The sequence below is a fragment of the Ovis aries genome, chromosome 22 (genome assembly GCF_016772045.2).
Source record: "Ovis aries strain OAR_USU_Benz2616 breed Rambouillet chromosome 22, ARS-UI_Ramb_v3.0, whole genome shotgun sequence".
Taxonomy (NCBI): domain Eukaryota; kingdom Metazoa; phylum Chordata; class Mammalia; order Artiodactyla; family Bovidae; genus Ovis; species Ovis aries.
The window spans coordinates 6,916,210-6,929,716 of NC_056075.1; the positions used below are offsets into that span (position 1 = coordinate 6,916,210).

Here is a 13,507-nt window from a genome sequence, read left to right on the forward strand (position 1 = left end):
GGACATTTCAAGTGCTTGCTGTTGAGTTTACAAGTAGAATTTCAGTGACCCTGCAGTCACACCTTTCTGAGTCCAGCCTTTCAGCCCATCCACAGAGAGTGTGAATACTCATTACCTTCCCTTGCAACTCCTCCTCTTCCTCCACTACCACAGCCAGAGATGACAGCCACCACCCAGAACCCCAGAGGTGAACCGCAGAAGGCTTCATTGCCTTCTGATGTATTGTCTGTACAGTCAGGTTTAGGGATTTAAAAATTCTCAACCAGTCATCTTCCTATATGATTCCAAGTAAAACCGTCATACATAATAGGCTTTGCAGAGACTTCTCCTGATCTTTAAAGTCTTTATAGAGATTACAATTGAGGAGAATTGTTACCAAATCAAATGAAATAAAATAATTTATTACATAAATTAACCATCAATTCCAAAGTCTACCCAAACAGATTGTAAGCTCAGCTGGAAATGGGTAAAATAGGATCATCAAGGGTCTGTGTCTGATGATAGAATAAGAACTAAATACCCATTGTGCTAGAAGTTCAATATGTAAGACATTTATGTAGCACTCAACCAAAAACTTTGTAACATGTGATCTACTTACCCCTGCAAGGCTTTCTCTCCAAACCAATCTCCTTTTCCTAAGGTCCTAAGAAAGACCGGTTCTTCATTTGGCGAGTCTTCACGAGTGACATTAACCTAGAAAGAGAAACAATAAAAGCCTATATCCACTGCATACATACTGGATGATCAAATAAACACTAGTTAATGATGTTCACTTCACTTCTTATTTTTTTTAACTTATTTGTATGAAGAGAAAAAGTACATTATCACTAGAGGGGACAAAGAATAGTATCACAAATTCCCATGCACTCCAAGAAATAACCCCCAAATATTTTGTCATACTTTGCAGCCTTTGTCCAGAAATAATAAATTATTCAGAAATTTGAATTTCACTCAAATCCTCTTCTCTATTCCCATTTCCAACTTCCTATGAAGCAATTACTATGATGAATTTAACGAGAGCTCCTTCAGTCTTTTATCTGTGTTTACATGCATGTGTTTTTAAAATATATGAAGAGCATAATACAGTACGGATCATTCTGCTACTTACACTTTTCTCTTAACATTTTAATTTTTCATACCAGGCTACTATACGTATAAATCTAGCTCATTCATTTTAACGTTTAAGTGTCTTCTTCCATCCCATATTTATTTATCAGTTGCCTTGCAGATGTACACTTATACTGCCTCAATTTTTTGGCTTTTTTTAACATACACCTTTGTGTGTGCATCCCAGTTTCTCTAGGATATGCTTCTCTCTTTGCTAAGAAGAATCCTTCATTAGGATCCATTCAAAGCCTGCATCCAAAGGCCAATTATATTTTCATAAAGACTTCCTGCAGGTCTCTACCTTTCTATCATCCTCATGATCTACGTTTCATTCAGTAAGATTTCTTTTTTGAAGATATAAAAATGACACATATGTCTTTATTTTACCGCAATAAACAGTATGCTCATCAAAGAAATGAGTACTTTTTGGCATTCTCTATAATTTATAGTAAGCACTCAATAAAAAACAGTAAATTACATGAACAGAAAAGCTTCATTACTATTGTAACAAGATTTCTCTACCCATATAGGACTTGGGAAGCAAATGTATTTGTTGCATGAATGAAGTCCATGGAAAGCAAATGTATTTGTTGCATGAAGACCATGAAGACATAAATGCAGTAAATTGTACCTTTGTGTTAATCCACTTCCTTCTAAAGCTCTACAAATATTCATAATACTGGCTATGTGTCGTCTAGAAAGGTTAAAATTCACCTTCCTGAAAAATGTAATGAAGTAGAAAAACTAATTTCTTGAGACAATGCCAGACACTTAAACACATTTAAAAATACTATGCTTCAAGTTTTTGAATTTAGAGATTGGATGTCAAAGACCAGAATTTTTTAAGTATTAAGAAGGTCTATGCAAGGTAGAGGGAATTCAATTATTATTCTCCACTGATCCATTTGATTACTCCTCCATAAGGTGTTTCAAAACCATGGGAATGTGGTTGTTAACACTTACCACTAAGCTGTATCAGAGAGCTATTCATTTGCATACTAATGTGGATTTCATGAATGTAAATGGAAATAAACTAGCCTAGTGGTTCTCAAATTTCTATGTGTGTGTATCTGTGTGTGTCGGAGCATGGTGGTCTTGTTTAAAATAAAGGTTACCGAACTCACTTGACTCTTATTCCTGAGGTTCTGAATGAATGGGTTTTGTAAATCTGCACTTCAAAAGATTAGTGTCTGACAAACATTGATACATTGCTTCATTTCTGAATCTCAGTTTGCTCTTCACAATGAAACAACTCAGAAAAATTATTTCTGTCAATCCTCCTGGCTGTTAAAAATAAGTCATGAACTAAGGTGTAATACAACATAGGTTAAGCTCATTAATTCAAATTAGATATAAGAATGCCTATAACTGTATATTACCATTTGGGTAACACAAACTATTATAAATTCAAATTGGCAGACTTACGCAAGCCATGGAGAAATTTCAGTGAGTTTTGAAATGTTCTTTAAAAACATGTTAACTGAGGATTTCCCTGGTGGTCCAGTGGTTAAGAATCTGTCTACCAATGCACGGGACATGGGTTCTATCCCTGATCCAAGAAGATCCTACATGCTGCAAGGCAGCTAAGCCCCAGCGCCAAAACTGCTGAGCCTGTGTACCCTAGAGGCCCTGCTCTGCAGCAAGAAAAGCCACCGCAATGAGAAGCCCGTGCCCTCTAACTAGAGAATGTCCCACCTGCAGTGTATAAGTTCCTGCTCACCATAACTAAAGATAGCCTACGCACAGCGATAAAGACCCAGCGCAGCCAAACACACACACACACACACACACACACAACGTTACTGAAATGCTAGAGACATAAAAAATGGTTCACTTACAGAATAAACCACTTTTTGCTTCTATGATAAATATGAGAAAAATCTATCTCCTACAGTTCATATATGTGAAAAAATAAGCATCTCAAAGAGCAAGAATAAAAGTTTAAAAGTTGTAGTTTCCATAGTTTTTCTTTGTATTAGTGTGCTGTGCTGTGTGCTTATTTGCTCGGTCATGTCTGACTCTTTGCAACCCCATGGACTGTAGCCTGCCAGGCTCCTCTGTCCATGGGGATTCTCCAGGTAAGAATACTGGAATGGGCTGCCATGCCCTCCTTCAGGGGGTCTTCCCAACCCGGGGATGGAACTCAGGTCTCCCACATTGCAGGGGGATTCTTTACCATATGATCCACCAGGGAAGTCCATATATATAGTGAATAATTCTAAATGTTTGCAGACACCAGTTATGAACATTTGCATCTTTAATTCTTAAAAAAAAACCCAAACCAATCCGATGTAGAAAAAGTTATATTATACAGAGATAGCATTCTAATCTTGATCCGTATACGTAGTCTTTTTACCTAAACTACAAAGTACCTTACGATCCACAAAACTGTAGAAGGGAACTAGTTAGGGAGCTTTAGAGATATTTAGTCTATTTGAACCACCTTGCCCCACAAATGAGAGAATTATCTCATTTGGATGTGTTTTTGCTGTGTGTTACTTAAATGAGAACATCAATGAAGAGCATCCTATCTGTTAGTGCCCCCAAAAGTTGGTTCTTTTTTCCTTATTTTCCCCTTTGTTCCATTTCTCTCATTTATTTCAGAAATTCCATGCTTTTGATTGTAATAATCCCATATCTCAACTAATACTCTTATTGCCATGAAGTGCTTTTTAGAACAAAATCACTTTTAGTTCCAGGTAGATAAAAGAGGTATATATTTTTATATTCCCTTTACTTATATATATATTAATTTTTCTATAAAACATATGCAAAGTCTTATAATTTAAAATTTTAGAGCATTTTAAAAATTATGTATAAAGTTTTAAAATTAGGAATCAAAATAGAAATTAGCTGTTTTAAATGGGACACATAAATTTAAACTCAAAATCCAAAATCTTTTATTCATTGAAGAATGAATACAGAATAAAGCATGAATACAATAATATCAATGTATTCAACCAGCATGTTTAACGAAAAACAACTCCAGAACAGCAACAAATAAATGTTTTTGTACAGATTCAGCAGGTTTTATAAGCAAAACAATGTTTGTTGTAAAGAAATATGGAAATCAAAGATATGTGGGGACAGACCCAGCTAGAGAATAGGGTTAAGTAAACATTTTCATACCTGTGTGATTAATACATTATAAAAATGAGGAGTCCCCAAATCAAAGCAACTCCCTTTTCAAGTAACGTTCAACACATATTGCTCAAAAACGGGTCCTATTATACCAAAAAAGTATTCCCTAATGTAAAAAACAAACAAACGAAACACTTTTAAGAGGTATATCTGATCATATAGGGCATATACAAGGAAAGAAACTTTCTGAGCTTGAAGTTTGCCTGCATCCCTTGAGTCGTTAGTTAAATTCAGTTGGGTAAGACCTATGACTCCTATGAGTCTGACTGACAACTGAATCTTTGGTGCAACACAGTAATGAATTCGAATCTCATTCACTATATGCCCGCCCCCTCCCACAAAACATCTCTGGTGAAACTTATGTTCATGATTCTCTTTCTGGTGCTTCTAATTTAGTGAATGTCTGTGCATGAACTCACATGCACCTCATTCCATGCGTAAACACCATGTGTTTACTTGGTTTTAAACTTACTATAAATATCATGCCGCACATATCCTTCAACTTGTTTCTTTTGCTCAGCATTCCATTTGACTTATCCAGTTCATCCATGTTAATATATGAGGCTGTAGTTTATTTCCTGTTTGTATAGTATGCCATTATATGAATATTATATTATATATTAATTCTTATGCATATGTGAGTTTTTCCAGGTTGATGTTGTTATATTTTAGTTTTGCACTATAACGACATTACTCATGAATGTTTTTGCATGTCTTGTGGTAGCCATGGGTAAGTGTTTCATCAGGATCACTACTTAATGCATGAAGAACATGGTTATAAAGTACATGCATCTTCTCTCTTTCACTAGGTATCGACTAGTCTTGTTACAAAGAAGTCACAACAACTTATTAATGCATTTCTACCATCAGTGAATGAAAGTTCATTTTGTACGACACTGTCATCAACACTTGTTGCTTTTATTATCCTATGGGCCATTAGTATTTTTTGTGATATATCTGATTATGATTTTTGCTGATTTTTCTATTGAACTGATTGTCATTTTTATTGATTCATAAGACAGTAGTTTATCTTTTTATTGTGTTTATGATACTTCACACCAAACTTATCAATTTAAATGTGATCATATTTAACCACACTATTCCTTCTTGATTATGCTTTAGAATACTCATTTAAGAAATTCTTCCCTATTCAAAATGATAGAGATATTCTCCACATTGTCTTTTTTTTTTTTTTTTTCTAGTTTGTTCTTTTACATTCAGGTCGGGAATTGACCTTTCCGTACACTGTGATCCAGTTTTGTGTATTGGAATCTACGTTACCAATGCTGTCCCAAATCAAGTTTCCATAGATCATGGATCTTTACTTGAGGTCACTATTCCTATTCTGACAAATTTACCTAGTTCTTAATAGAATTAAGACTACATTTGCTTCATTACTTTAACCTTACAATGAGTCTTTATATCTACTTAAAGTAATTCTCCCCAATATATTCTTCTTCCTTTCAAATGTTTTAGCCATTTTGGTCTTTTGCTAGTGTCTTTAAATAAAATTTGCCTCTTAAACAAATTGAATACTTTCTTTTTGTTGTTGTTTTCTTTTTTATTATTTTATATTTTATTTTAATTTACAACATTGTATTGGTTTTGCCATACTTCAACATGAATCCACCACAGGTGTACACATGTTCCCAATCCTGAACACCCCTCCCACCTCCCTCCTCGTACCATCCCTCTGGGTCATCCCAGGGCACCAGCCCCAAGCATCCTGTATCCTGCATCGAATCTAGACTGACAATTCGTTTCATATATGATATCATACATGTTTCAATGCCATTCTCCCAAATCATCCCACCCTCTCCCTCTCCCTCTGAGTCCAAAAGTCCGTTATACACATCTGTGTCTTTTTTGCTGTCTTGCATACAGCGTCGTCATTGCCATCTTTCTAAATTCCATATATATGTGTTAGTATACTGTATTGGTGTTTTTCTTTCTGGCTTACTTCACTCTGTGTAATAGACTCCAGTTTCATCCATCTCATTAGAACTGATTCAAATGTATTCTTTTTAATGGCTGAGTAATACTCCATTGTGTATATGTACCACAGCTTTCTTATCCATTCATCTGCTGATGGACATCTAGGTTGCTTCCATGTCCTGGCTATTATAAACAGTGCTACAGTGAACATTGGGGTACATGTGTCTCTTTCAATTCTGGTTTCCTTGGTGTGTATGCCCAGCAGTGGGATTGCAGGGTCATAAGGCAGTTCTATTTGCAATTTTTTAAGGAATCTCCACACTGTTCTCCATAGTGGCTGTACTAGTTTGCAATCCCACCAACAGTGTAGGAGGGCTCCCTTTTCTCCACACCCTCTCCAGCATTTATTGCTTGTAGACTTTTGGATCGCAGCCATTCTGACTGGTGTGAAATGGTACCTCATTGTGGCTTTGATTTGTATTTCTCTGATAATGAGTGATCTTGAGCATTTTTTATGTTTGTTAGCCATCTGTATGTCTTCTTTGGAGAAATGTCTATTTAGTTCTTTGGTCCATTTTTTGATTGGGTCATTTATTTTTCTGGAATTGAGCTGCAGGAGTTGCTTGTACATTTTTGAGATTAGTTGTTTGTCAGTTGCTTCATTTGCTATTATTTTCTCCCATTTCAAAGGCTGTCTTTTCACCTTGCTTATAGTTTCCTTTGTTGTGCAGAAGCTTTTAATTTTAGTTAGATCACATTTGTTTATTTTTGCTTTTATTTCCAATATTCTGGGAGGTGGGTCATAGAGGATCCTGCTGTGATTTATGTCGGAGAGTGTTTTGCCTAAGTTCTCCTCTAGGAGTTTTATAGTTTCTGGTCTTATGTTTAGGTCTTTAATTCATTTTGAGTTTATTTTTGTGTATGGTGTTAGATTGAATACTTTCTGTTAGCTATATTCTTCAGTTCAGTTCAGTCACTCAGCCGTGTCCGACCCTTTGCGACCCCATGAATTTCAGCACGCCAGGCCTCCCTGTCCATTACCATCTCCCGGAGTTTACTCCAACTCATGTCCATTGAGTCGGTGATGCCATCCAGCTGTCTCATCATTTGTCGTACCCTTCTCCTCCTGCCCCCAATCCCTCCCAGCATCAGAATCTTTACCAGTGAGTCAACACTTCGCATGAGGTGGTCAAAGTACTGGAGTTTCAGCTTTAGTATCATTCCTTCCAAAGAACACCCAGGACTGATCTCCTTCAGAATGGACTGGTTGGATCTCCTTGCAGTCCAAGGGACTCTCAAGAGTCTTCTCCAACACCACAGTTCAAAAGCATCAATTCTTCGGTGCTCAGCCTTCTTCACAATCCAACTCTCACATCCATACATGACCACAGGAAAAACCATAGCCTTGACTAGATGGACCTTTGTTGGCAAAGTAATGTCTCTGCTTTTGAATATGCTATCTAGGTTGGTCATAACTTTCCTTCCAAGGAGTAATCATCTTTTAATTTCATGGCTGCAGTCACCATCTGCAGTGATTTTGGAGCTCCCAAAAATAAAGTCTGACACTATTTCCACTGTTTCCCATCTATTTCCCATGAAGTGATGGGACCAGATGCCATGATCTTAGTTTTCTGAACGTTGAGCTTTAAGCCAACTTTTTCACTCTCCTCTTTCACTTTCATCAAGAGGCTTTTCAGTTCCTCTTCACTTTCCGCCATAAGGGTGGTATTCTGCATATGTGAGATTATTGATATATCTCCTGGCAATCTTGATTCCAGCTTGTGTTTCTTCCAGTCCAGTGTTTCTCATGATGGACTCTGCATAGAAGTTAAATAAGCAGGGTGACATTATACAGCGCTGACGTACTCCTTTTCCTATTTGGAACCAGTCTGTTGTTCCATGTCCAGTTCTAACTGTTGCTTCCTGACCTGCATATAGGTTTCTCAAGAGGCAGGTCAGGTGGTCTGGGATTCCCATCTCTTTCAGAATTCTCCACAGTTTATTGTGATTCACACAGTCAAAAGCTTTTTCATAGTCAATAAAGCAGAAGAGATGTTTTTCTGGAACTCTCTTGCTTTTTCCATGATCCAGTTGATGTTGGCAATTTGATCTCTGGTTCCTCTGCCTCTTCTAAATCTAGCTTGAACATCAGGAAGTTCACAGTTCACGTATTGCTGAAGCCTGGCTTGGAGAATTTTGAGCATTACTTTACTAGTGTGTGAGATGAGTGCAATTGTGCGGTAGTTTGAGCATTCTTTGGCATTGCCTGTCTTTGGGATTGGAATGAAAATTGACCTTTCCCAGTCCTGTGGCCACTGCTGAGTTTTCCAAATTTGCTGAAAGATTGAGTGCAGCACTTTCACAGCATTATCTTTTAGGATTTAAAACAGCTCAACTGGAGTTCCATCACCTCCACTAGCTTTGTTCGTAGTGATGCTTTCTAAGGCCCACTTGACTTCACATTCCAAGACATCTGGCTCTGGGTGAGTGATCACACCATCATAATTACGTGGGTCATGAAGATCTTTTTTGTACAGTTCTTCTGTGTATTCTTGCCATCTCTTCTTAACATCTTCTGCTTCTGTTAGGTCCATACCATTTCTGTTCTTTATCGAGCCCATCTTTGCATGAAATGTTCCTTGGTATTTCTAATTTTCTTGAACAGATCTCTGCTGCTGCTAACTCACTTCAGTTATGTCCGACTCTGCGCGACCACATAGACAGCAGCCCACCAGGCTCCCCCATCCCTGGGATTCTCCAGGCAAGAACACTGGGGTGGGTTGCCATTTCCTTCTCCAACGCATGAAAGGGAAAAGTGAAAGTGAAGTCGCTCATGCTTGCCCGACTCTTAGTGACCCCATGGACTGCAGCCCACCAGGCTCCTCCATCCAAGAGACTTTCCAGGCAAGAGTACTGGAGTGGGGTGCCATTGCCTTCTCCGTGAACAGATCTCTAGTCTTTCTCATTCCGTTGTTTTCCTTTATTTCTTGCATTGATTGCTGAGTAAGGCTTTCTTATCTCTTCTTGCTGTTCTTTGGAACTCTGCATTCAGATGCTTATATCTTTCCTTTCCTCCTTTGCTGTTCACTCTTCTTTTTACAGCATTTGTAAGGCCTCCCCGGACAGCCATTTTGCTTTTTTGCATTTCCTTTCCATGCTATATTCTTAAGTACTTGATTTTAGAAATCATTATTAATTACACATTTTTAAAACTGTATTTTTAACTGAGTTTACTGGTATTTAGAAATACATGTAGTTTTCAAAATGATCATAAAGTAACATTGACTTTTGCTATTCTTTTAGCAGAGAGTCCGATGAATGGATGGATGCGTGTGTTTTAGTTGCTCAGTCGTGTCTGACTCTTTACCACACTATGGACTGTAGCCCACCAGACTCCCCTGTCCATGGAGTTCTCCAGGGAAGAATAGTGGAGTGGGAAGCCATTTCCTTCTCCCGTGCATCATCCTAACCCAGGGATCAAAGCCAGGCCTCCTGCTTTGCAGGCAGATTCCTTACCATCTGAGTCACCAGGAAAGTCCCAATACATGTATGTGCTCAGCTGCTTCAGTCGTGTCCAACTCTGTATGATCCTACAGACCGCTGCCTGCCAGGCCCCTCTGTCCACGGGGTTCTCCAAGGCAAAAATAGTGGAGCAGGTTGCCATTCCCTTCTCCTGGTGGATCCTCCTGACCCAGAGATGGAAACCACAGTGCCTCCTGCCTCTTCTGCATTGCAGGCAGATTCTTTATACCACTGACCCACCTGGGAAGCCCAAATACCTGTATAGATTTGCTTAACTTCTTCTATAACTGGATATAGAACAATTCTATCACCTCAAGAAATGCCTTCATGCTATGAGTTTATGGTCACAGCCTACCCCAAGTCTTGGCCCTAGAAACCAGTGGTCTGTTTTGTATCATATGTTTTATCTTTCTGATAATGTCAGGTAAATGGAATAATAAAATATTTAACCTTTTGAGACTGGCTCTTTTTTTTTTTAACTTAGAATGCCTTTGAGATGCATTCAAATTGTTACATTACATAGAAGCTCATTCTTTTTTTTGCTGAGTAATGTCCCATTGAATGAATGTGCCACAATGTATCGATCCATCCACTAAAGGGCATTTCAGTTTGGGGCAATAGTGAATCAAGATTCTGTAAACATTGATGCATTATTTTTGCTTGGATTTTGTTTTCATTTATCTAGAATAAATACCAAAAAGTAAAAATATTAGGTCATATGGTAATTGCTTTTTTAAATCTATATAGTTTCAGAATAGTTTTACCATTTTGCATTCCCACCAGTAACGTATTAGAGACACAGTTGCCCGCCATCCTCATCAGTACTCAGGATTGTCATCATATTTTTTTCATTTTAGCTATTCTATTAATCACACAATGGTATCCTTTGGTTTTAATATGCAATTCCCTAATAATTACTGTTATTATAATTGAATTATATGTGATTATAATTTAATTATTATAATTAATAATTGAAAATAGAGACAGTGGTTTCTCCAGTAATCATGTGTGGATGTCAGAGTTAGACAATAAGGAAGGCTGAGCATTGAAGAATTGATGCTTTTGAACTGTGGTATTGGGGAAGACTCTTGAGAGTCCCTTGGACTGCAAGGAGATCCAACCAGTCCATTCTGAAGAAATCAATCCTGAATACTCATTGGATGCTGAAGCTGAAGCTCCAGTACTTTTTCCTCCTGATGTGAAGAGCTGACTGTTTAGAAAAGACCCTGGTGCTGGGAAAGATTGATGGCAGGAGGCAAAGGGGAAGACAGAGGACGAGATGGTGAATGGCATCACTGACTCGACGGACACCAGAAGATGGTGAAGGACCTGGAAGCCTGGCATGCTGCAGCTCAGGGAGCTGCAAACAGTCGGACACACCTGAGCGACTGAACAGCAACAGTTAACAACATTAAATATCTTCTCACATGGTTTCTCATCCTTATATATACTTTGTTCAAATGCCTAGTCAAGGGCCTTGTCCATTTTCAAAAATTTGATAGTTTGCTTTTTTAAATTGACTTTTGGATGTTCTTTACATAGGCTCAATATAAGCACTTTGCCAGGTGTGTGATTTGCCAGCATTTTCAGTGTTTAGTTTACCCCTTCATTCTCATAAGAAAAGTGTCTTTCACAAAAGATGTCTGTAATTTTGATAATGCCAAATTTATCTTTTCTTTGTTTGTTTTATGGACTGCGCTTCTGGTGTCATGGCTAGGAACTTTTGACCTAGCCAAGCCATAAAGATTTTCTTCTAGAAGTTTTACAGTTGTGCATTTTATTTTTAAATATACTATTAATTATAGCTATGAACTTTAGATCAAGACTTTTTCCACCTATGGGTAACCAATCATTCAAATATCATTTCCTGAAAAGACTGCTCTTTCTCCACTCATTGCTTTCACTATTAAGTGTGATGTTAGCTGTAAGTACTTTGTATATATCAATTAGTAATTTGAGGACGATCTCTTGTATTCCTAATTTTCTGAGAGTTTTTATTGTACATAATGTTACATATGTCAGATGCTTTCATTGCATCAACTGACATGACAATACGACTTTTGTCTTTTGAGTATTGAAATGATAGATATTACTGAATGATTCAGATTTTTCAAAATTTATAGTAAGGTGTCTAGTTGTACAGTATCCAAAAGTCAGCAACTGCAGCATTCAGCAATTGCAGCGTGGCTCCTGATACCACTAAGAAGCTGAATATTTTAGGTTAGTTAATTTTAATTTAGACAGTAAGTGGAACTAATGACTACTGTGTTAGGTTTTGAAGATATAAAATAGCAAAGGAAAAGTGCTGAACAATGTTGACCTAGCTAAGCTTATATTAATTTTAATAATTTATCTGTCTACATAAAAAACAAAAGAAACTAAAATCAGACCATCTGTAACTAATTACTGTCTTACTTCTTCATTTCCAAATGTTATATTTTTTTCTTACTTCAGTGGTTGGAATGTTTAGCTCCACACGGAACAAAAATGGGGATAATATGCATCTTTGTTTTGCACTTGATCTAAAATGAAAGGCTTCTCATGTTTCACCCTGACACACACATATATACATAGACACACAATTTCTATACGAGAATACTGTCAGTATTGAACAACAGTAAACATTGTGTTAAGCCAATCTGTTTAACCAACATGCTTACACACTTGTTAATTCAAAGCAAAGCCATGTGGTTTAAAATGGCATTTAATAAATAAAAATCTTTGATATATTTTTTCTAATGGTAGCATATAAGGTAGCATATAAGGTATATTGAATATAATAAAATCAAAATGCATCTCAATTATTATTCAAACTCTGAAGTTCTGTCTACAACTCTTAATCAATTTTTGTTCAACTCATTTATGGAGGGAGATTTGTTGATGTAACCCAACTACAAGGACACATAAGTTTTATCAGAGATATTTTTCATGTTCAACTGTGAATCTTTGCGTGCTTTACAGTCTGATGGGGGCACAGGACATGTTTTCAGGCAACTGGAATGGATGGATTGAAAGTACAGGGAACTAAGAACTCAGCTTCTTCCTGAGGCATCATCAGGGACTCAGATTTCACCATAGCATCCTGCCTCATTTTAGAAAACAGTTTGTATAGGTTTAATGGTAGGAAAAAATATATTTCAAAAATTAATTTATGATTATTTCTCTTTGTGCATATGTGCTTTATGAAAAAATAAAAATGGCTTTATACTTAAATAAAGGAACTTCAGTTCATTTCAGTTCGGTCGCTCAGTCATGTCCAACTCTTTGTGACCCCATGGACTGCAGCATGCCAGGCTTCCCTGTCCATCACCAACTCCTGGAGCTTGCTCAAACTCATGTCCATCCAGCTGGTAATGCCATCCAACCATCTCACCTTCTGTCATCCTCTTCTCCTACCTTCAATCTTTCCCAGCATCAGGGTGTTTTCCAATGAGTCAGTTCTTCGCATCAGGTGGCCAGAGTATTGGAACTTCATTTTTATCATCAGTCCTTCCAATGAATATTCAGGACCGGTTTCCTTTAGGATGGACTGGTTGGATCTCCTTGCAGTCCAAGGGACTCTCAAGTGTCTTCTCCAACACCACAGTTCAAAAGCATAGATTATTTGGTGCTCAGCTTTCTTTATAGATCAACTCTCACATCTGTACATGACTACTGGAAAAATCATAGCTTTGACTAGACGAACCTTTGGTGGCAAAGACATGTCTCTCCTTTTTAATATGCTGTCTAGATTGGTCACAGCTTTTCTTCCAAGGAGTAAGTGTTTTTAAGTTTCATGGCTGCAGTCACCAACTGCAGTTAT

General features: G+C 37.4%; 1 protein-coding gene across 3 annotated transcripts in view; it reads right to left on the reverse strand.

The window, feature by feature from the left end:
* PRKG1 (protein kinase cGMP-dependent 1) overlaps window positions 1–13,507 on the reverse strand; it is a 1,392,774-nt gene that overhangs the window by 228,267 nt on the left and 1,151,000 nt on the right. For all 3 annotated transcript variants that reach the window (XM_004020002.6, XM_015103265.4, XM_042238622.1), the window contains one exon: window positions 599–693. In XM_004020002.6, the coding sequence (XP_004020051.3) occupies window positions 599–693 (95 nt within the window). The remainder of the gene's footprint in view (window positions 1–598; window positions 694–13,507) is intronic.